Source organism: Dermacentor variabilis, chromosome 5 (genome assembly GCF_050947875.1).
Source record: "Dermacentor variabilis isolate Ectoservices chromosome 5, ASM5094787v1, whole genome shotgun sequence".
NCBI classification, from domain to species: domain Eukaryota; kingdom Metazoa; phylum Arthropoda; class Arachnida; order Ixodida; family Ixodidae; genus Dermacentor; species Dermacentor variabilis.
This window is the reverse complement of record NC_134572.1, coordinates 43,132,894-43,154,726: the sequence shown is the minus strand read 5'-3', so window position 1 is coordinate 43,154,726 and position 21,833 is coordinate 43,132,894. Positions and strand designations below refer to the sequence as shown.

The following is a 21,833-nucleotide window of genomic DNA, read 5'->3' as shown; positions in this document are numbered from 1 at the left end:
GGAAAATAGGCGAGAGAAGAGAAACCGAGAGGGAAATCTAGGACTCTGGGTGCAGCTGCGTTTGCGCACCTTGCTCTATGGGCGCGCCTCCTCACGGCCAGTTCTTTCGTTCCTACGTGCGCCATCGATTCGCCGTCGTTCGTTACATACGTGCATACGCGCTACAGTCGCGCAAGACGCTGTGCGCTTGGAGTTCAAGCGTTCAAATAGGGCGTTTTATAGAAACAGCGCACTCAAGCGTGTTTGCGTACCCGAAGCTCCACGTCCTGCTTGCATTGTTTCTATATTTTAACCCCTATTGCGTCCTTTTGTAAGCCAGGCGGTTTGTGTTCGCTAACTCTGGGTGCGCTAAATCTAAAACTCCCTAATGTCCAGGCCCCCCTGCATGGGAAGCTGCGTCCTCAGAAGGGTAAGTCGCCGTTCTTCTTAACGGGAATGGGGGTAATGCGACCGTGGTTTGCCGACGATTTACTATATACTCGTGCATTATGCGAAACAAGACCTACGCTTGTGTAATGTAAAGATTACTTTTCCCCGATTCTATTCTTTGGTTATCACCCACTGTTCACGACCGCTTTATCCGTGTGATGACGTGTGTATAACATCGCTCATACCCCTGACTTCACACGAAAAGAATTTTCACTGAAATAGAATCGTTCCGTTATCCTGCCCTTTGTTCCACGTCAGTAGTAGATAAAGCTCCCGGGGCTCGGCTGATTACAATGTTGGCACGAGGATAGATATGGTCTGCACGTCAATTTCCTATACGCGAAACACAGAGAGAGATTGCGGATATTCTTGCGGTCGCTTCGAAAAAAAAAAAACAGAAACAAGTTAGCTAGCGTTCTGATATTCATGTACCGAAAAGATGCCGGTTGTCGGTCCTAATCCCGCCGTGTGCGGGTCTCAGCCAACGCATGTGTATATTATCTGAACCACGAGCAGGCCTCAATTAACAGCGGACGACGTACAATCTGTGAACAGGGCAAAAGCTATGTCCTTGGTAGTGTTTACAAACATTAACCTTTCTTTGAAGCAGTTATATGATGGCACTTGTTTCCTTTTTATTTGTAATGAGAAATTTCTGGTACCAATTTAAGTCGTAATCTCATTTGCGCTGATTCAACCAAAACAGGAAATATTTGTCGACGAAGAAGCTTCTTGACATTGCAAAGAAACACGAGTTGATTTACCCATGCCTCTTCTCTCTCTCTCTCTCTCTCTCTCTCTCTCTCTCTCTCTCTATATATATATATATATATATATATATATATATATATATATATATATATATATATATATATATATATATATATATATATATATATATATTGCGTGTTCGGGATGTTTACCTTTGGCTGTGAGAACATTGCGATATTAGACTACCGGAACAGTCCATGGGCCTTGTGCATACTGTGGCAGCAACAACCGTTAATAGCACACTTATACACGGGGACCACGCCACCAGTTCCGTTTTGCTATGCTTCCTGGTCGCGCGCGCGCGTAGGTACTTCATACTGCAACTCGCAGTTGAGCGCAGCGCCAGGCTGTGCTCATCGCTCTGAGACAACGGGAACTCAAGAGCTCAGCGAAGCGCCACCGTTCCGCAATGATGCAGCTGCCACCGCAGCATCAAAGGGTTGCGGACGTTAACTGAAGCGATGCCTCGTCCCGGCGGGAGCGTACAGTGTGTCGTGACGCTGCTCGCACAAACGGAAGTCCCCACAAAAGGGCCGCCGCGGTGTCATCTGGAAATTAAAGGCTTCTGGTCCTGGTGCAAACGTTCAGGAGCAGTGCGTCGTTTATTCTTTCTGGTGTGGGCGCTTCTGGTATGGTTTAAAATATAGGTCTATGTCTGATCTCCCTTCTATGTATACCGCCTTTTCCAGCCGTTTACTCGCAGTGATCCCCGAGAATGACGGTTTGGCCTGAGTGCACCCCACGTCTTGCCCGAATGCGCACAGCCTTCGAAGCGTGCCGGATGATTACAGTATATAGTGCCTGAAAAGCGCCCGTCTCGTGGGGAAGAATGGCTAACAAAAAATAAATCAGGGACCTAAAGTTGCGTTTCGGCAAAAAATTTTTTAATCATTTGTAGCGGCTATAGTTTCATATAGCAGTGATACATAATACACCTTCGACTGATTTTATTATCAGCGCTGCTCTCGCGCTTGCACTTTATTGCAGGAAATGGGAGTAGCCTGACCCTCCCACAAGCACTATGATTATTTCCTCAAACACATGCAGCTAGATAAGAAAATTGCGCATGGCACTTCATGCCAGCAGGCTTCATGTTTGAATCGTAAAGTACAACACAGGTAGTGCAGAAATCGCACGTGTCTTTCTGACAGATACAGGGGAGCACGGTGCAGGCAGTGAAGCGAGCATAGAGTAAACAAGCGATTTCTGCGGAAATGAGCGAGACAATAGCTGCAGCAGGGCTTCAATTATTTGCCGCGGTATGGCCTTGATGACGAGAGTCAGATGAGGGTACGTCGATGCATTGTTGCTGTTCGTGTAGGCATTCGGAGCTGTGTGTACGCAGTTTTAAGCGTGACCATGTATCCGAGCTTGCGTTGTTCGCTCGACGAATTGTCTCTGGAGAATAAACCGATGCCGATCTCGCCCGATCCTGCTGTTGCTGTGCAACTAGTGCCATGTGGTTGTGTTTTGGATATACGGCTTGTTCACGTGATGCTGCACCGACGCTGCCTCGTGTGAAAAACAAGGGTCTTTCTCATTCGGTTTCGATATTTCACCTCACATTTCAGCTTGGGACAGCCCTTCGAGTTTATCCTCGTGTGCTGTGCAAATCATGCATGCTGCAAACCTTGCTACGATCCAGTCGCCTAGACCCCTCTCCGGCCGCCCAGGTGGATATGTCGTAACGCCCGTGTGTAGACGATGAGCAGAAGCAATTAACTGTGAAGATTAACTGTGTAGATTAATTAAGTGTGCACAAACTGTATGCGCTGATAGACAAGCACATTCCCCTCATTACAGTATCTAATGGTAAATCTAATCCATGGTTCAACAAGCGCCTGGATCGATTACGGAATAAAAAGAAGCTCCTGTACGGAAAAGCTCAATCTGCTTGCTCTCCGCCTTTGTTGGATAAGTATAAACAATGGCTCAAAACATACTGCTCTGCTATTACCACTGCCAAAAACAAATATTTTACTCGCGATCTTCCGTTGCTATTGCTAACTAATCCTAAGAAGTTTTGGTAAATTATATCTCTCGAAAATAAACAATACTCCATATCACTACACAGTACTGTTGGTTTGCCGTTAACTGACACTAATGTCCCACTGCCCCACTGTCCCAAATCAAATTTTTTGCATCTGTGTTTACAAAGGAAGATCATTCCATTCTAGTATGCCAATTGTTCATGATTACGACTACCCATTTATGGAGCCCATCAGGATTAGCCTTGAGGGTACTGCATCTCTAATTAACAACCTAAGTTATCCTCATCTGCCGGAGTGGACAACATAAATTCGTAAATTCTTAAAAACACCATTTCAATTTTCCAGCCAGATCTTGTGTCATATCTTTGAAGAAGCATTATCACCTGGAGAGCTGCCTATCGACTGGAAGATAGCCAAAATCATTCCTGTTTTCAAAATGGTTACCAAAAACTCACCTGATAACTATCGTCCCACTTTTTTAACATACATGTGCTGTAAGTTACTTGAAAATATTACCGCTTATCACATGTACAACCATCTGGAAAAAACGACTTTTTCCTTACAAATCAGCATGGCTTTAGGAAAGGCTACTCGTGTGGCACCCACTTATTTGAATTGACTTCTGACCTGCGTTTTAACATGGATGAAAATCAGCAAATTGTATTTTTTAGACTTCCTAAAATCATTTGACAGAGTTGCACGCGGCCGGCTGGTTGCAACTTTGTCTCACATTATCTTGGCTTCGTAACTTTCTCTCCTTCCACCAACAATTCACAGTTGTCAACGGCTTTTCCTCACCACTAACCTCTGGTGCACCACAGGGAAACGTGCTTGGACCCTCACTTTTTCTATTTACATTAACGACCTTCCCAATAAGATTTCATCCCCTATACATCTTTTCGCAGATGACTGTATTGCTCACCATAAGATCACTTCAGAGACTGACCATCTGACCCTTCAAAATGATCTTAACACCATTCTTGATTGGTGTAAAAACTGGCACATTATTGTAAACCCTACTAAATGTAAATATATTACTTTTAGCCGCAAACATGATTTTCTAATATTTACTACTCTATTAATAACACCTTCTTGTCCAAAGCTAAGTCGTAAAAATCTCTAGGAATTCAGTTTACACGAAATCTCTCATGATCTTGTCACATTTCAACAATCTACAACAAGGCGTCGAAGACATTAGGTTTCACACGCGGAAACCTGCGAAACTCGCCTAGCTCCGTCCGTAAACTAGCATATCTAACATTTATTCGTTCGTCTCATCTATTTGGTCTCCCCATCATAAATATCTCATAGAAACACTTGAGTCCATTTAAAACAGAGCTGCCTGGTTAATTTCTAACAGTTATAGTCCCCTCGACGGCGTCTCCCAGCTTAAGAACGTGAATGTTATACAGATACTTGAAAATTGTCGTTCTATTTCACTTTTGTGTTTGTTTAATAAATACGTTTTTTTGTCTATTTTTGTCTCTGGAATCATCTCCTCGATCTTCAAGGCACTCACATAATTATCTCTGCTTAAACCACATATATGAATAACTCAATCATTCAATTCATCTGCATTACCTAAAGCAATTACGCTGTGGAATGATCTTCCTGACAACTTATAATCTCTTTTTCTGACGCCGCAGAGTACAAAAACCACCTCTGCCCGCATTTATCATTTAGTATCGTTCTAAATGTTATTTTCTGTTGTACAACTCTTTCAGTTGCTCTTAATGTTGTTTTATTTTGTAATCTTCGGGTTAATGTCATTTTTACGCCATTTTAGGATCAACTTTGTATTCTTTTTGTTTATTTGCCTTGTACCGGGTCTGTTGTACCGTTATTCTGGTTCATTATTTCTTTATAATATGCCCCCTCACCCAATGCACTTCAGGGCCTGTGACGTATAAATAAATAAATCAAAATAAATAAATATCATCATAGTATATCGCACCGCATCACCAACCTTAACCTCCTCACCCTGTCATTGTCGTTTTCCCAAGCCCCTTCGACAGGATGGAGCACAAGGCTATAGAATCACATGGCTGAGGTCGTCCTCTCCACCTTTCTCTCACTAATGCTTCTCATTCTGTATAACGCAAGGAAAAGTTCACCCAATGCTATTTTTAATATTCCCCGACCAAGTAAACATTATACATTAACTAAAATGTCGCAAAGACCGCGCCACCGGCTAAAATTAGACCTTAAACCAACAACCTTGTCAATTGAGCTACCCAGACACTATCAAAGTCGAGTTTATTTACATCGCCAAAAAATTAACGATGCGGGTAGGCCCGGGCAAAAAGTGAACACAATCACTTGAGGGACGCCCGAGCCCCCCTGTCACACAGCGAAAACGCAAAGTGTAAAAGACATCGTGATGCTCTGGCTCTTTAACAAGGGCAAAAACATCTCGTATATACATGAGTTTGTGAACAAATCATAAGAACAGAAAAAACACAGCATATTAGTAAAAAAATAAACACAGAAATTCATCGCAGCAAGATAAAATTACACAGGATACATCGCAGCAAGATAAGAAAAAGAAAACACACACATGAACGCGGCTTTCAAAAAGATGTTAGTGAATTAATGCACTTCTCATGTCAACTAGTCAACATGTTTCAGGAATTATACCCCTTGACAACAATTTATTCAAAACAGTGGGCCGGCTGTGTCGGAGCATCTGTTGCCCGTACATTGTACGGGAGAAGGGAATGTGCCAAATTTCTTTCTTGCGAAAGGAGTATTCTGAAAGATTTTGAATGAAGCAGGGAAATTCAAGAAAACTAAGCTGGTTATTTTGGATACAACGCTTATATTGTAATATTAAGTAATATTCGTACATGGTATTAATCGGCAAAATTTGGTAACGAGCAAACAGTTCCTGAGTGTAAGCAAGGTAGTCTACGTTTGCAATGTAGCGTACCACTTTCTTTTGAAGCATATATATTTTATTAATGTTTGTTTTAGTGGTAGTACCCCAAACCAAGAAACAATAATTTAGGTGGGAAACAAAAAGCGCATTGTAAATAATTAATTTTATATGTTCGGGCAGAAAATGCCGAAATTTTGCGAGAATTCCGGTGCACTTTGTCAGTTTACTCAGAATGAACTGAACTTCAGTGTGCCAGCTCATGGTCTTGCTAAAAATTACTCCTAAAATCTTGACAGTGTCTACAAACTCTACATGTGAATTGCCTGTGTATCTATGTGTATCGGGTTGAGCGGGAAACTGTCTTGTACTGAATAGAACCGCTTTAGTTTTTTTTGTGTGTGTTTATGAGTAATGAGCTTGCTTCAGACCAATCCTTAAGTTTATCAAAAGCATTGTTAATAACAGAAACCAGAGATTGTATGGAACTACCTGTGAAAAATAAACTTGCATTGTCAGCATAAAGTACAAATTTCGGCTGACTATCAGTCAAAACAAGGTCATCTATATATAAAATGAAAAGTAGAGGTCCCAAAATACTACCCTGTGGGACACCAGCAGTAATAGTTTGAAGTGGATATATATCTGGCCCTATTTTAACGCATTGTACACGATGACGTAGGTACGATTTCAGTAGCTCAAGTGGAGTGCAACGTATGCCGTAACGGTCTAATTTTTTAAGTTAGGTATTATGATTAAGGTGATCGAAAGGCTTCGAGAAATCTATAAAGATGCCGATGCACAATTCTTTATTTTCAAAAGCGTTAAGAATAATTTCTTTTCGAGACAATAAAGCTGATTCGTTAGATTTATTTCGCAAAAAGCGATGTCTTGCTGTTGATAACAATTTAAACCTATTGCAAAATTTCATTAACCGTTTTTCAATAATTTTCTCTAACCCTTTCGAAAAAAGCGGTAAAACGGAAATCGGTCGGTAACTTGACATGCTATTTTTATCACCGCTTCTATATAATACTATTACCTTAGATTTCTGCATCTGCTTTGGAAAGGACCCGTTTGATAAGGCAAGGTTATAAATATAAGTTAATACTGGTGCTATTAGAGTGAGGACAAATTTTACAGGTGAGATTTAAACGCCATCTATATCACAAGACCTGTTGTTCTTAAAGGAAGTAAAAATACTGCACACTTCAGTGTCATCCGTAGGTTCCAAAAATATCCTATTGCTATTCCGTCGTATAGTGTTGAAAGCGGTATCTGAACTCAGACCGGTATTAATAATATCTTGGAAAAACGTATTAAATTTCTCCGCAAGTGCCACACCCTCAATACGTTCACTTTCAAACCAAAGCTGTGTAACTCCTAACGTAGACTGTGCTCGGTTTAATAATTTATTAACTTTTTTCGAACTTGTGCGCTACCATCACATAACTCCCTGTCAAACTCATTGTGCAGAAAGTTTCTTTTTTCGTTTTTGAGAAAAGACGTTACTTTATTGCGGTATTGTTTAAACTTGCCTAGATCAGCAAGGAACTTGGTCTTCATAAATTTCTTGTATAATTGGTTTTTCTTTTTAATCATTCTAAGGCAATCTCGATTTATCCATGGCTTACGACTTCTGGTGAACTTTTTTACAGTTTTCTCAGGTAAATGATCATGATATACGCGTTTAAAACAGGTGATGAATGCCTGATAAGCCGCATCTACAATCTCAGAAAAAAACACGTCATCCCAGTTTTGATTTGAAAGAATAAAAAAAGAAAGGATGCGAGGGTGTCCGGAGTAATATTTTGCGCAGTATTCTGCGCTGATAAGTTGTGTTTTTTTTTTTTGTGGCACATTTCAGGAGCATATAAATGGAATCATGGATATCGTATAGCGCTTCCCTTTAGCCTGTCTTCAGAAGTCTCCGCGCGCAACTGTTGTCATTTGGCGCGACTCCGCCGTCTAATAGCCCGTTGTTGTCATCCTGGCTTCCGCGTAATGAGGAAACAGTGCTGTGCCGTTTACGCTTGGGCGTCGCATTCACCAATGCATATACGTTTTTGATTGGAATGGCTGTTTACGCCGAGTGTAATGCCTGCGATATCGAGGAAACCATTGAACATCTACTGTGCTACTGCCCATCTTTCGAAAATGAAAGGCATGACGTCTGCACAGCTCTGAATCAGCTAGATAGCAAGCCGTTCACCTTGAACAAGATCTTGGGACCATGGCCTCGCATATCGCAGCTACAAAAGGCCACAAAAGCGCTGCTGCGATATTTGAAAGCTACCGGATTCAGTCAGCGTCTGTGATCCGGACTGAGTGACCGAATGATATCCCCAGTGGACTTTCTCTTCTTCTTTTAATATTTCCGCCCCCCTTTCACTTTCCCCAGTGTAGGGTAGCCAACCGGGCTCAGTCCTGGTTAACCTTCCTACCTTTCATTTATCATTTGCTCTCTCTCTCTCTTCTCTCCCGCAGTATGTGCCCGGGGCGCCGGACGGCCGCGACGTCATCGTTGACGGCGGCTGTGGCAGCGGCGGCGGCGTTGGCGGCGCTGTTACTGGGCGCCGTGCAAGCGGGCGGCCCCGAAGGCTTCTTGCGCCAAGGTAACAGCGCCTGGCACACGAGCGGTGGTCCGTTCGACAATCCTTGGACCTCCCCCCACCCCGTGACGGCGGCAGAGACCCGCGCCAAGGCGCTCGATGTCCAAACGCTTACCAATATCATCAACGTGGCGCGATATATTTTGTGTGAGTTTCGCTCCTGCAGAAGGATGCGTGCATGCGCCTGCGTAGCAGCTCAACCCCCTATACTGCTGCTGCCCCCAAAACACTTACCAGCTGCCTGCCCTGCCGTGTAAGCCCCATGGAGCCCCCGACACGTAGCGTGTACAATGGACTTTTTGCCATGTTCGAAGTCCTGAGTGTATCAGAGGGCGCGCAGCTTGCTTCCCTGTTCAGTAAACACGCTTTGTCGTAGTCCTCCCAACTTCGCGCTGAATGCTCGATAGTCGTGACGCGTCGGCAGCCTTCACAGATTCTTGACCGAAGTGTAATGTCCTAAATGATGCCTGTTTTCGGTCAAAGGAAGACTTTCTGCGATTGAGCCCCAATCGGGAGAACGCTCAAGAATAACAAAGAATTCGTCACGATGACAAGTTGTAGACGTCTTCAAGCTCTTCAGCATTTAGACGGTCCGACATGTAGAACAGCGATATAATTTACTTGCGCCGTTTACTGAAATGTCTCTATAGGAACGACGCTATGCGTTTTTCCACGTCTCGTCAGCGCCGTGCACATGACTATATATATATAGTCATGTGCACAGTCATGTGCATAGTCATATATATATATATATATATATATATATATATATATAAAGCTTTCGGATCATGGAAGATGGTGTATTCATTGTTCTTTATTACCTTCAATGTATTCGATCACCTAATAAACCTAAATAACAAACCGCGTCAAGTCACGATGATAACAGCGCCACATTGTGTGGAATTGCACTAGATTCAGATTTCTTTTTTTCTTTTTCACGCTGTGGGCGCTGCGTAACAACCAGGGCCCGCATTCTTTAAAAAAAAGGTATTTCGCTAGATTGTCTGTAAAGGAAAATTTCAGTCAATCCTGATGCTAATGCTAATGCATTACCTGATGCTAATCCTGATGCTAATGCCATGTCGCCCAGATGTCGGCACCTGGTGTTGTACAGGTTGTTGTTATGCGCTGCATAACAGCTGTATCTTGTACGGGTGTCAGACGGCGCTCTTTTGATCGCCATCTAAGATGCCCGATCGGGATCGAATTTCTAGGTCACGATTAGCCCCTTTGCGCAATCTGCAGGAAGGAGCCAATCGCGGTCGAGAATTTCGATCCGGATTGGGCTTGATCACGATCGAAAGTGCTTGTGTGGCCCCGATATTACAAAACTACAGGGACAGAATGTAAGCACGGCTGCAGACGAAGTGATTATAGGCGGGCTAATGGACGTCCTAAGATTTCTTTAAAATGTTACTCAGAGATGAGTTCAAAAGGACGGTGGAATGCATCTGGCGGCATAGACGAAGATTTGAATTCTTAAGGATATTTAGTTGCTCTTTCTTGCTAATTTAATTTTATAAAACGTATCCTTGTGGTGACCTTCACATTTCATGCTTGATCCATGAAGGTATATTTCTTGCATGATTTCATAAAGCAATACATGCTAAAGAGTCGATAGAACTAAACGCGCGACGTGAAGGCTGCACGACAAATCATCTGAATGGCGTGCCTGTTTGCAGTGTGCCGTCAATGATTGATGGAGCGAGAATGTGGTTCTGACTGTCCGCGCATACGTCTCTGCTTCCCTCCCCCCATCGCCTCCGCCTTCATCCCCTCGTATTCCTCACTTGTTCCCCCACCCTGAGCAGCGTTCCCGCAGAAGTGCTTCTACCGCGGCAACGCCTACTCGTGCGGCCTAGGCATCAGCTGCTGGATCCAGGGCAAAAGGCCCGTCGACTTGTGCAACGGAGGCGTCATCTGGAGTTGCTGCATCCCAAGGAACGCCGAGCCGTCCAAGGCGGGCATGGTCAAGGACGCTCGTAAGCTCCGTCAAAACACCACATGCAAAATCATACACGGCTGCTGATAATCTTCTTTATCCGCGCGTTTTTCATTGCACTCAAGTCGAGTTAACTCCGCGCAATGCAGCGAAAGCTAGGGCTCGTGTCGTGCAATAGGTTGCTGCGTTCGCATGAAATAAATAAAGTCGGGTCGGATCGGATCGACAGGACTGAGCGCGCGTCGAGGCGATTTCGGTCAACGCGCTTGGCAAGAAGCATGTAAACGCGGTCGGGTCGTGTTACGTCAGCTCGACTTTTGGCTCGACCCTCTGGCGTCGAGTTCGTGTAATCGAAGCTAGTAATGACAGCCTGCTGCATGCATGTTGCAAGGAAGGGATGAGAGCTTACGCATTGTGCACCACTAATCGTTCTGTGACGCCTCTTTTCATTCGGTGTCGTGCCATAGGGTGATCAACAGCGGACAGTGGATGTGTCTTTTTCATTTATCATGGGTCGACGCGACCCGTAGCTTTCGCTGCACTCCACGGACATGGTGAAAATGAGTATAAATTGGAGACGGGCCCGGTAAGAGCGCTCGCTGCAGGAAAGCTTACTGCGCTTCGTTGACGTAGTGCCCCGTTTAAGAGGCACAATGCTCAGGAAGCGCAATTCGCATTTCTCGTAGCTAGAACATTAAAGAAAATAGTGATGCATATAGTAGAGAAATGTGAATACCGACGTGTTGTTCACAGCCGTATTGAGGCACTGAGAGCAGTTCATGTAGTGCGCTTATAAAGTTAGTCAATATTAATGCAATTTAGAAGTATTCGCAGTCCTTAAATACCCTGTACTTTATATATAAGTTGTAGAGCGTCTTCGAAACGCACACTGCCCAGTTTATTATATGAAGTCATTATCTACACGTTTCTTCTGTTTTTCCGTGATCGGAAAGAATCCCGAGAAAGGTTTATTGAAAAATGACGTCAGCGCACGTGTCCGCGCCTGCATGAAGTGCGGCAATGCTTTCAACGTCATTCACAAACTAGGCCGCCAAAGTAGACAACAGGGTTTCAGTGGGCTTTCGGTGCCGGCGTGTCCCTTATCATGTGCTAATCATTACCGCTTATCATTACTGACTTTCCATTTTCACTCAGAAGCTTCTGACACGGCTCTTTGGCCTGTTTGGATGCGCAAACACGCAGTGACGTCACTTTTCGACACCTTGATTTTAAACAGCGTTCGTGCACCAATGGCACTCTGCGAACCTAACGTGGTGCTAAGCGCCAGTTTTAACGAGGCTCTGCCCATTTGCTTTTTTGTGCGTTTATCACATTCCAACTTCGTTGCAGTGTGCGGCAAAACCTATCTGCGCAATTCCAAAGTGGTGGGTGGCGAAAACGCTAAGTTTGGTCAGCAGCCATGGCAGGTGAGAGATGATTTAATTCATTGTACTGATAAAGAAATAACAAATGATTCAGACCACTAACAGATTACCTTCTTTTCATCCTGACTTTGCCCATTGTGACTGATGCAGCGACGCCTCACTTGCAAGCAAGATTTTGGAAAGCGTCCGGATATATATATATATCATCACATCACCATCATATCAAGACATTGTCCATATGCATGCGTTCCATTCAATAACGCCGGCATGCTCTCGCGCAAGTGTGCCAGTGTTCACGATATAGTAAACGGCATTAATGCCATACGAGTTCACGTACGAGTACTCACCGGTTTCTCGGAAATGTGTGAAACAGGCGTCCGCTTGCAAGTCTCGGGACCTCTATTCGTTTGACGGCGGAAACAGCGCATAGAACTTCAATCATACGACACGCCTACCGTCACGTGGTGCTCCTTGCGCGTTGTACCGCGGACGGGCGAGCACGCGCAATACATCAGTCTGGCTAGAGTGTAGCATAGTCTGCACAAAGAGCGCGTAAGCCTTTGCATTTCTGTCTAGAGGGCTGAGTTGTTGCTCTGCAACAAAAAAGAAATTGAGATATGTGTGTTGCTGGCCGGTTTGGGAGAGAATGCTTATGAACAGTACAAGCCACATGAACGCGCAGGCCACACATTATTCAGCCCGGTATCGTGTATCTAACTGCTCCTGTGCTATTGTACTGTTCCTTCGCTTTCCAACGCAGAGCTCGAGCGCTCTAGACAGATCTGTGAACGTCTGTACCCGATCCCGACTAAAGTTCCTCGACGACGCTGCTTCGGTCGGTTTACTTGATTGGCAGATGATACTGTGGAAGAGATAAAAACCAACTGAAGCGAAATTTTGGACCGTGTAAAAAGCCTAGTTTTAGACATACACAGAGAAACATCCGCAAAAGAAAATGTCACGTTAAAAATACGAGTAGAAGCGTCAAAAGAACACTCGCTAAAATAGACGTTTTCGATATCGAAACTGGAAGAAACGCCGCCATTACTGCTCGCCGGAAATGACGCATGCCCAGAACGTTGAGAAGTTGAGAACCAGCGCAGATCTTGGGCATCGCACCCGAGATCAGACGCAATGGCACGTGATGTTCGCGCTTTAGTTAACGTCTCCGATACGGTGGCGTACATTACCGCGAAAGAAATTCTCTCGTGCGAATCCTATTTTCCTTTTCGCTTCACTGGTATTTTCCCTGTTTCTCAACGACAACCATAGCCTGGAGCGATGCAATCACGATTTCTCTACAGGCGGCCGTCGTGAAGAGGAGCTTCCTGTCACAAAAGATCTCCTGTGGAGGGGCTTTGGTGCACGAGCGTTGGGTGCTCACAGCAGCTCACTGCGTCGACAGGTAAGCGCGGAGGGCGGAATCACCATATATGCGCTATGCTTACAACGTGGTGAAGCATACGAGCCCTTTGGGAACGATACGTTTTTGGCTGTGGCCTGCTTCAGGCACCAAAAGTAAAATAAAGAAAGAAGCAAACGCAGCTTGCATAGTTTTTGTCGATGAACTACACTTAATCTACTACTTTCTAAATTACTACTATCTCATAACATTGCAATGACAGATGCACCGCTAACTCAGGGAATCGAAATCGACGCGCTAGCCAATTACGTTCGGCCAATCCCGTGATGTCACGGCGGAACCAAACTTATTTCAATATCGGTCTCTCTCGAGAACGATGTTATGGTGCACGGAGGCGGAGGGCAGGTTTCGTGCTGTTTTGTGGGCAGATATTGTGCCGAATTACTCGGTTCTCGTCCTTGATACTGCAAGTAGATTGAATCCAGATATGTTTAAAAACTATATTTCTACTAGATCACAAAGAGGACAGAGGCTTCTTCCACGCGCAGAGTCCCGCCCTGTTCACTAATTGGTTGCGTTGCGTGAACATTTCTTGAAATAAATCGGCCAATATTTAAACGAGTTGCTATCATGACAATCCTGACTTCTTTTCATTCGCTGCTAGAGATAACGCTATACGCATCGTAACAACGCACTTTGACATCTATATATTCTGTTGCTGAAATGCATAACTGCATCGAAAGTAACCGCTGGCGTTAGTCATTCAGGGCCCGAATGAAATATGCTGTTCCAAATTCAAGTTCTGTTTCTCTTCGTGTTTGTAATTGCCCCGAGCACATTATCGCTGTATACGGCCGGTTAGGAGCGGTGGATGGTTAAAACGCATCAGAATCGTGCGAAGAGAACAGCCGCATTATAGATAACGTTCCTGGTGATCGATGATGCAAGTGCGCGTGACCTGTACATGGCGTGTCCTCCCGCACCGCAGCGCCGTCTTCTTAGTCTCCAGCTCCAAAGCACGCCATCTAGTTTCCAGTCAACTGCCATAAGCTTCGTTTGAATGAACTCGACGAGGGCGGGTCGAGTCAGAAGCCGGACTGACCCAGACCGACCAGACCGTGTTTGCATGCATTTTGTCAAGCAGGTACACAGCTAGTCAACCAACTCATCGCATATCGGGATGAGCCTAATCCGCCCCGACGCTTCCTAGGCTCGATCTCCTCGAGTTTCTATAAACTTAACGACCGAATTTCGAACCGACAAGCCCACTCGCGCAGACTTGGTCGTCTTTGTGTACACGTGGCTATATAGCTGCAAAATTGTGCTTTGGTCGCCCATTATACAAATCGCAACGTGGAAATTTTCAGGGGCCTTTCTCTAAACGACATATATCTTATAACCAATGTTTTGCTTTCAGGTCTTAAAGGCACTCGGACAATGAATCAAATATCTATGAAATTATTACAATCAGTACGCACGTGTCGCAGCAGTCCATATGTTTGCTTCCCTAGAACGCCTGCGTCGAACCTGCGCGTCCGGCTGGGCGAGCACAGCATCCGGGACACGGCGGAGCGCTTCCCGCACGAAGAGTACACGGTTCGGCGAAAGGTCGTCAACGAGGCCTTCGACCGGCGCAACTTCAAGAATGACATAGCGCTGCTCGAGCTGTCGCATCCCGTGGTCTTCCGCGAGCACATCATCCCCATCTGCCTTCCCACGAAGGGGGAAAACTTCACGGGCGGATTCGCCACCGTCTCCGGCTGGGGAAGGCTAAAGTACGGTACGTGTCTATACCGTGCTCTACAGGAATACAAAGCTCGCGTATACGTAGCTTGTTCGTGTTGAAAGCTGATGCGCAACGTCGCGTGGTGCAGCGATGTGTTGGCAGGTCGACTCAATAACACGTATCATGAAACAAAGCGTTGACGAGGGCTTGCAGCTACAGTGCGAAACGACGATGCATGCAAAAAAACAAATGACAAAACGCTGACCTGCGAATATATGCGTGCTGCGCACAGAACTTAAGTATCAAATCAAATCAAAATTTATATCTTCCACAAAACATTGGGGAAGAAAACAGAGAGGAAAGAAACGACACAAGGGAATGTAATCTCGATTTCATATATATATATATATATATATATATATCGAGTGCCACAGCCCAGCCGTGCACAACAACCGAAAAATTCTACCAATTGAATAAAAAGAGAGTAATTGAAGGGTGCCTTGAATTGATTTTTTTTTCAAGAAGAAGCACACTTTCTATATGGTTGTCCGCGTAAGCGGTTGGGTTGTGGCAGTTGAATCAAACGTTAGTTGCAAGTCGAAACTTTGTCGTTTGTGTTCTTACTTGTCCCGCCTTTTGGCGCTGTTTAGATTCCAACATGTGTAATTATCTGCTGCCAAAAAATCACATGCATACTCGTGAATTCCTAGAACTGCACAGTGGCAAGTACGGACAATCGGATTTAATTTACAGCTGTGGGTTGCGTTACTTTCACTTTTATTAAACAGTCGGGGGCCCACCAGGAGTACGGCGATTTCCTATGAGCCGATTTCAATTACCTAACTTGTGTACACATACGCTCATAAAATTACCATACGCTCGTGTACACATATCTAAATGCACGTTGAACAATGTGAGCATAGTCTACAGTCCACCATTACGGCGTTTCTCAGCCCCACTGTAGCTTTGGGGTGTTACACCAACGAATGAATGAATGAATGAATGAATGAATGAATGAATGAATGAATGAATGAATGAATGAATGAATGAATGAATCTGCAGGCAGAACGTGCCTCACTCAGAAGCTGCGGTGACAGGGACCGATGGAGGAGTTCACGTTTCTCCTTCTACGCCGCTCGCAGGGCAGTCCTACATACCGAACGTCCTGCAAAAAGTGAGCGTGGAGGTGCTAGAGAACGAAAAGTGCCGGACGTGGTTCAAGGACAAGGGACGCAAGGAGCAGATCTACGACACCATGCTGTGCGCCGGCTACAAGGATGGCGGCCGAGATTCGTGCCAGGTGAGAACGGGCAGGTCGACCGATTGGATGATACGGCACTTCCGTGTAGTGCGCAGTTGTCGCGTACTGCGGAACCGAAGCCCAGTCATGAAACAGAGTCCGAAAATGCTAAAACTCAGACTGGAGTTAACTGTTACTGGAAACGTGACAGTTAACGGCGGACTTCGGGAGTCAGTGTATATAATTGACTTCCTCCGCAGGGCGGGAAGTGCAAGCTTCTCCCCAGCGGCGTCCAGCTGCAAGTGCGCGCAAAAAGAAAAAAAAAAACTTTTTATTTCACGCGCACAACGTACGGTTCTATGATCTAAATTTCACACGCGCCGCATTTTCCCTCTACGTCGCATTGAACAGGTTTGGGGAATGGGGACTGCGGAATTGTCTGAAATGCGCAAGTTCGTTTGCAGCCATCCCTAAATGTGAACAGGAATGTCATATGCGCGGTGAATTTAAGTGCTATAGTATTTTGTTTTATTTTTTATGTTATAAAGAGGATCGCCTCTTCTTTGCTGGTTCTTTGCGCTACAAGCAGAACAAAGCACTCAAATAAGCTATCGCGATATCTTGCTTAATCACGCAACAGTGAAACTGCAGAAGAAAAAGTTACATATTGAAATAAATACCCACGAAAGAAGTGACAGATAATCATAAAATAAAAGACAACTTATACCGCCTGGGCAATTAAAGTATGGTTTAGTTGGCCTACTTTAATGAATCTGCCACACTAATGACAGAGCAGTTCATGAACGTTGACGCAGCTCACTTTCATTAATGCGACGAAATAATCAACACTAATGAGTACAGCAGCCATTATTTTAATAAAGCTTTTCGTAGTAGGTTGCAGTTAGAATGCAGTAACTTAAGTTCGCGACCGCTGTTGACAAAGTCCTCACAGCGATTATTGCTCTCTACGTTGCTTTGTTGTGGAAATTTCCTTCTATATCTGAAAGAGCTTCGCAACTATGTAGTCAAAGACGATTATTAATATTATGATAGGAATGTAAGGGCTGTTCACATTAGTTAACGAGACGGCCAAAGCTAATGCAACTGCGCAAGTGCTGCAGACCTCCTTGTCGCAGTGGAATACCAGCAAACGTTGGGAAACGTATTCTCAACAAGCGCCGATGGCTTCTTGGTCAACATATGGCCGACACCCATTCACATCAATAAACGTATTGGACAGCACCTTGAGAACTGTTCCACGTCACAAATTAAGCGGCACTCATTTAGCGTCGTTATCGGACATTTTTGTTCTTCTCAGGTGAAAAAGTAGACATATTTAGCACAACGAGAAATGGCGCGCACGCACAGCTCGGCAGCTTAACACACTCAGACGTCGACTGCGACACCAATCAGCAAGCGACCACACAAATCAGCGTTTGGAACTTCAAAACTCGCGCAACAATAAGCAAGAGCAGAAAAAATAAATGAAGCTCAAGTGGAATGCAAAGTTATCTTTATAATCTGTGCGACGATAAGTGCCCCCTATACAAAACACATACACGCAAAATAAGATCATAGCGAGGCATCAAAATAGGCACTCCAATGTGTGCGACGATTAAAAGAAAGAAAAAAAATCATCGCGCACAAATTGGCCTAGGCTATCGCTCATTTTCTTGCCGAGACTGTCACACTGGATAATACTGCCGTTGTTGCCAACATTGCTGTGCAGCGTAACTAGATGTTTAGCAACAAATGTTTGACCAACACATTAAACAACCGTTGAAAAAACATGCTCCGCACTGTGGATAACCGCTAAACAATTTTGGGCACTTCTTTCGCGGAGTCATCGCCTTCGCTGCCTTCAGAAGATAAAACACGCGTTATGGGAGGCGATCCGGCTTATTAAAGGCGCCTACCAACGCCAGATTCTTTCCATTTTCCTTCGCTTTACCCAAACAGGGCGACTCAGGCGGCCCGCTGACGTTCAAGAAGGATGACCGCTACTACCTCATCGGTCTCGTCTCGTGGGGAGTCCAGTGCGCGCTACCTTCTCTACCCGGAGTCTACACGCGGGTCTCAGAGTTCGTCGACTGGGTCAGCATCTACGTCAACTGATTAAAGTGTCAGCGCAGCGACAAAGGGCACCAAGTGATTCCTACCCCGGCCAGCGGCGGGCCTCTTACAGTGCTCTGTGTGAAAGTGCGCGGCTGCCGCCAGTGACTGTGATAAACTTGTGAAAAAAGAAAGAAAGAAAGGGCCTAAACAGGTCGTGGGTGCGTCAAAATCCAGCATTGAGTAAGTATTCATGGCCCCTTTAGCGGTTTTTTTGCGAGAAGAACCAGCGGAATTTTGAGAAGTCAAAAACTTAATTGCGACACAACCTCCCAAGCTCAGGATTATTTGTAGTAGGCGGTGACAGTCCGCCCCTTATAGGGTTGTTCACAAAAAGATGTGATCCTAGACCAAGTGTAGCAGGCACCGTTATAAGCGCTAATATCGTTTTGCGGCTAAACAAACGCACCGGACCAAACTCGCTCACATTAAAATCTCAGGTAACCGATCATACACAGAATTACGAGAGGTCCAGTTCAGCTGTGGCGTTCCCTCAGGTTTTCCCTTGGAGAGTTGAGCAGCGGATGTGTCAGGTCTTCGAATTTCACAAGTAACATGATGCGAGGCCGCGAGACGGATCTCTGGCTCGAATGAGTAGCACTCGAAGCTTCGTTCGGACACCCACTGTAACGAGGCTGTGAGCACAGAGTGAGGAGAGTTTATGCCAACATTCAGCAGGTCAGCAAACTGAACAGGAGCGTTTCAGAATTGGGACTTCATACAACCTCTGATCACGAGACATGTATGCTCAAGACGGCACAAGAGAATAGCGCTGCGACAACTGCGCTCGGGCAACACTGGCCACGAACACGTGACGTTTCGGCGCCTTGCCGCCGGCTTGCGAACTTGTAATAATTGTTGGCTGTTTAGGTGTACAGCACTTTTTCAATTGCGCATTTCGCGCGGCGGACGAAGGACTCTACTGCTACGGTACAGCCGCCAAAGACAATGCGCGCATAGCCGCGATTTCTTTTGTACAGCTCTGTAGAAAATGTGTGTGCAGTGATTGTCATTTTTTTCGTTATGCTTAGCGTTCCAGGAAAAGCATCGCCTTGTGGACAACGAACTTATCTGTGCACAATGGACTTTTACAGACTCGTACCCTGAAAAATACTGCGTGCTTCGTGTGAAAAGAGTGCATCTGCATGTCGTGACGATCTTCGCGTCTTTAGTTGTTCGTATTCCCGTTTTGTATTCCCGTTTTCTGGGGAAATGCTGTTATTGCGTTGCATGCCAAAGCGCGCTAGCACAAAAGAGCAAAAAGAAATGGTACCACAACTTTCTTTTCGTTTCCATTGCTTTGTCGCTGCGTCTAGATTTCGTTAGCAGTGAACTAAAGCAGTGCTTCAACATTTTCTGAACATAAGAAAGAAACTTGCATAGTCGCTATAGGCAACACAGTTATGAACATCAGCTGGGCGCCCACAATCTCGCCCGAAAATCTGCTTGCCCATTCCTTAGATTTTGCAAACCAATCAACCAATAAATGAAAGATGAGCTTTATTTAAGCAATTCAAGCAATGGGTGCAAAATACTTGAACCAATAGCATACAGCTAGTACTTGTTCCAATAGAGAAAATTGCGCGTATCACTTTTTTTGTTCGTTTACTCTCACACAAAAGTAAACACACCGGCTCCTGGGCGGATTTCTTTAAATATCATGGCCAAAGACAATTCTTTCCAATCATCAGAAACAAATAAATTTTACTCATTACATGGTGGCGTCACCTTCTAGCAGAAATCGATATCACTGCGCCAGTGCTGTAACCCCCAAGATCGACAGGGTTCGTGCCACACAATCTCCATGGCCATGCCGATTAACACTGTTCGGCACGGCCACTGTGCATAGTTTTGAGTGTGGTGAACGCAAGGAAAATGGAAAAGGGGCGGACAGCGAGGGCGCTGCGGCGGCATGGATTTGATTGGCGATCACTCCGTTATTACAAGGCACATACAAAAGCTTTTCGCTAGACAATATTCCTGAGGACATACCCTCGCTTACCATACACACAACACTTGTTTCATAAAATGTATAAGACCCCTTTAGGGCACAAACCTTCCTTACTGCTGCAGGCTTTGCAAGTCTCCTGCCACGCTCTTGCTAAACCGCCAAAACAACAATGAAGGCCAACATTTCAGGCTTGTTGAATTAGTCTTCCTTGGAAGTTTCGCCAGCGCAGCTTGTCAGTTTAGCCTTCGGAACAAATACACTGTCGTGGCCACAAGTGCCATAAGCTGCACTTTGAACGGCCATTTGCGATGCGACTGTTGTGCCGAATGTTCTTTTACCACACATAACTAAACTAATTATTAGAGGAATCGGGTGCTTAATTAAGAATTAAAAAGCGGAGGAACCACGTTCTGTAAAGTTTTCAGGCCTGCTGCTTTTCAGCCACAATATGTATTTCTTGTCGAAAGCAGGCTCGCGCAAACACAGGTGAAGCGTCTACGCTCAAAGCTCTTCACTCGAGGTTGACGCCAATTTTAGTAACAGACAAAAATACCATAAACGCAAACAACGAACCCATATTTCGCCATGGCAACGAAAATGCTTTACTGTCAAGTGTGTGGCACGTTGCTCATGATTTATGCTACGTACAAAAGGAAAACAAAGCAAAACTTCGCCCGCGTTGCGTTGGTCTGGCGAAACTGTATGCGGCCACTGATGTCCACAACTTTCTTTCGAAGAGGTGCCAAAGAACGACGGGTTATGTCAAGCTATTCATCAGATGCCATTGTACAAACCACTCTCGCATGATTACTAAACATTCAAGGCGCCCAGTACCCGCACCATGTTTCGATTTACCGAATTGAGTTTTGTCCGTGCTTAACGCGATTTTTTCCTTGCACTTTTGTAGCTGGTTCAGCTGCGTGATGTAACGGTTAGTGAATGTGTTAACGCGACAAAAAGAAAAAAAAAACGACGCATGTTTGCCGAAACCAGCGACTTACGCATGTTTCCTGGTTGTAAATAAAATTGTTTTGAAACGATTGTACTTTGTCGCTCTACGCATCTAAGGAAAAAACATCGCAATTTTGGGCTCGATAGTGGGCTATTACATTTTTTTTTGCGGCGTATCATCCTCTTACATCTGGAGAACACGATGTCTTTATATATATATATATATATATATATATATATATATATATATATATATATATATATATATATATATATATATATATATATATATATATATATATATATGTATGTATATGTATATATATATATTGGACACGATGTCGGATGACCTCATTCCTCAAGCACCCACATTCTACGTAAAGGAGGTTCAGTGAGCACTAACTATCTCCTTGTAAACATAGCTTCACGCAATGTCCACGCACGCTTCAAAAGAGAAAACAGAGTGCACTATAAGGTATCACTGC

The 21,833-nt window shown here is 44.7% G+C and overlaps 2 protein-coding genes across 2 annotated transcripts in view; one reads left to right on the top strand and one right to left on the bottom strand.

Annotated features, from left to right (window-relative positions):
• The window catches only part of LOC142582487 (isatin hydrolase-like), a 233,887-nt gene that overhangs the window by 201,144 nt on the left and 10,910 nt on the right, over window positions 1-21,833 (bottom strand). The window lies entirely within an intron of this gene.
• LOC142582085 (trypsin-1-like) lies at window positions 8,555-21,035 on the top strand. Its single transcript, XM_075691497.1, has 7 exons — window positions 8,555-8,825; window positions 10,490-10,660; window positions 11,971-12,047; window positions 13,310-13,410; window positions 14,880-15,148; window positions 16,237-16,394; window positions 18,294-21,035. Exons 1-7 carry the CDS (start codon window positions 8,555-8,557, stop codon window positions 18,447-18,449), a joined length of 1,203 nt encoding a protein of 400 aa, XP_075547612.1. The 3' UTR covers window positions 18,450-21,035.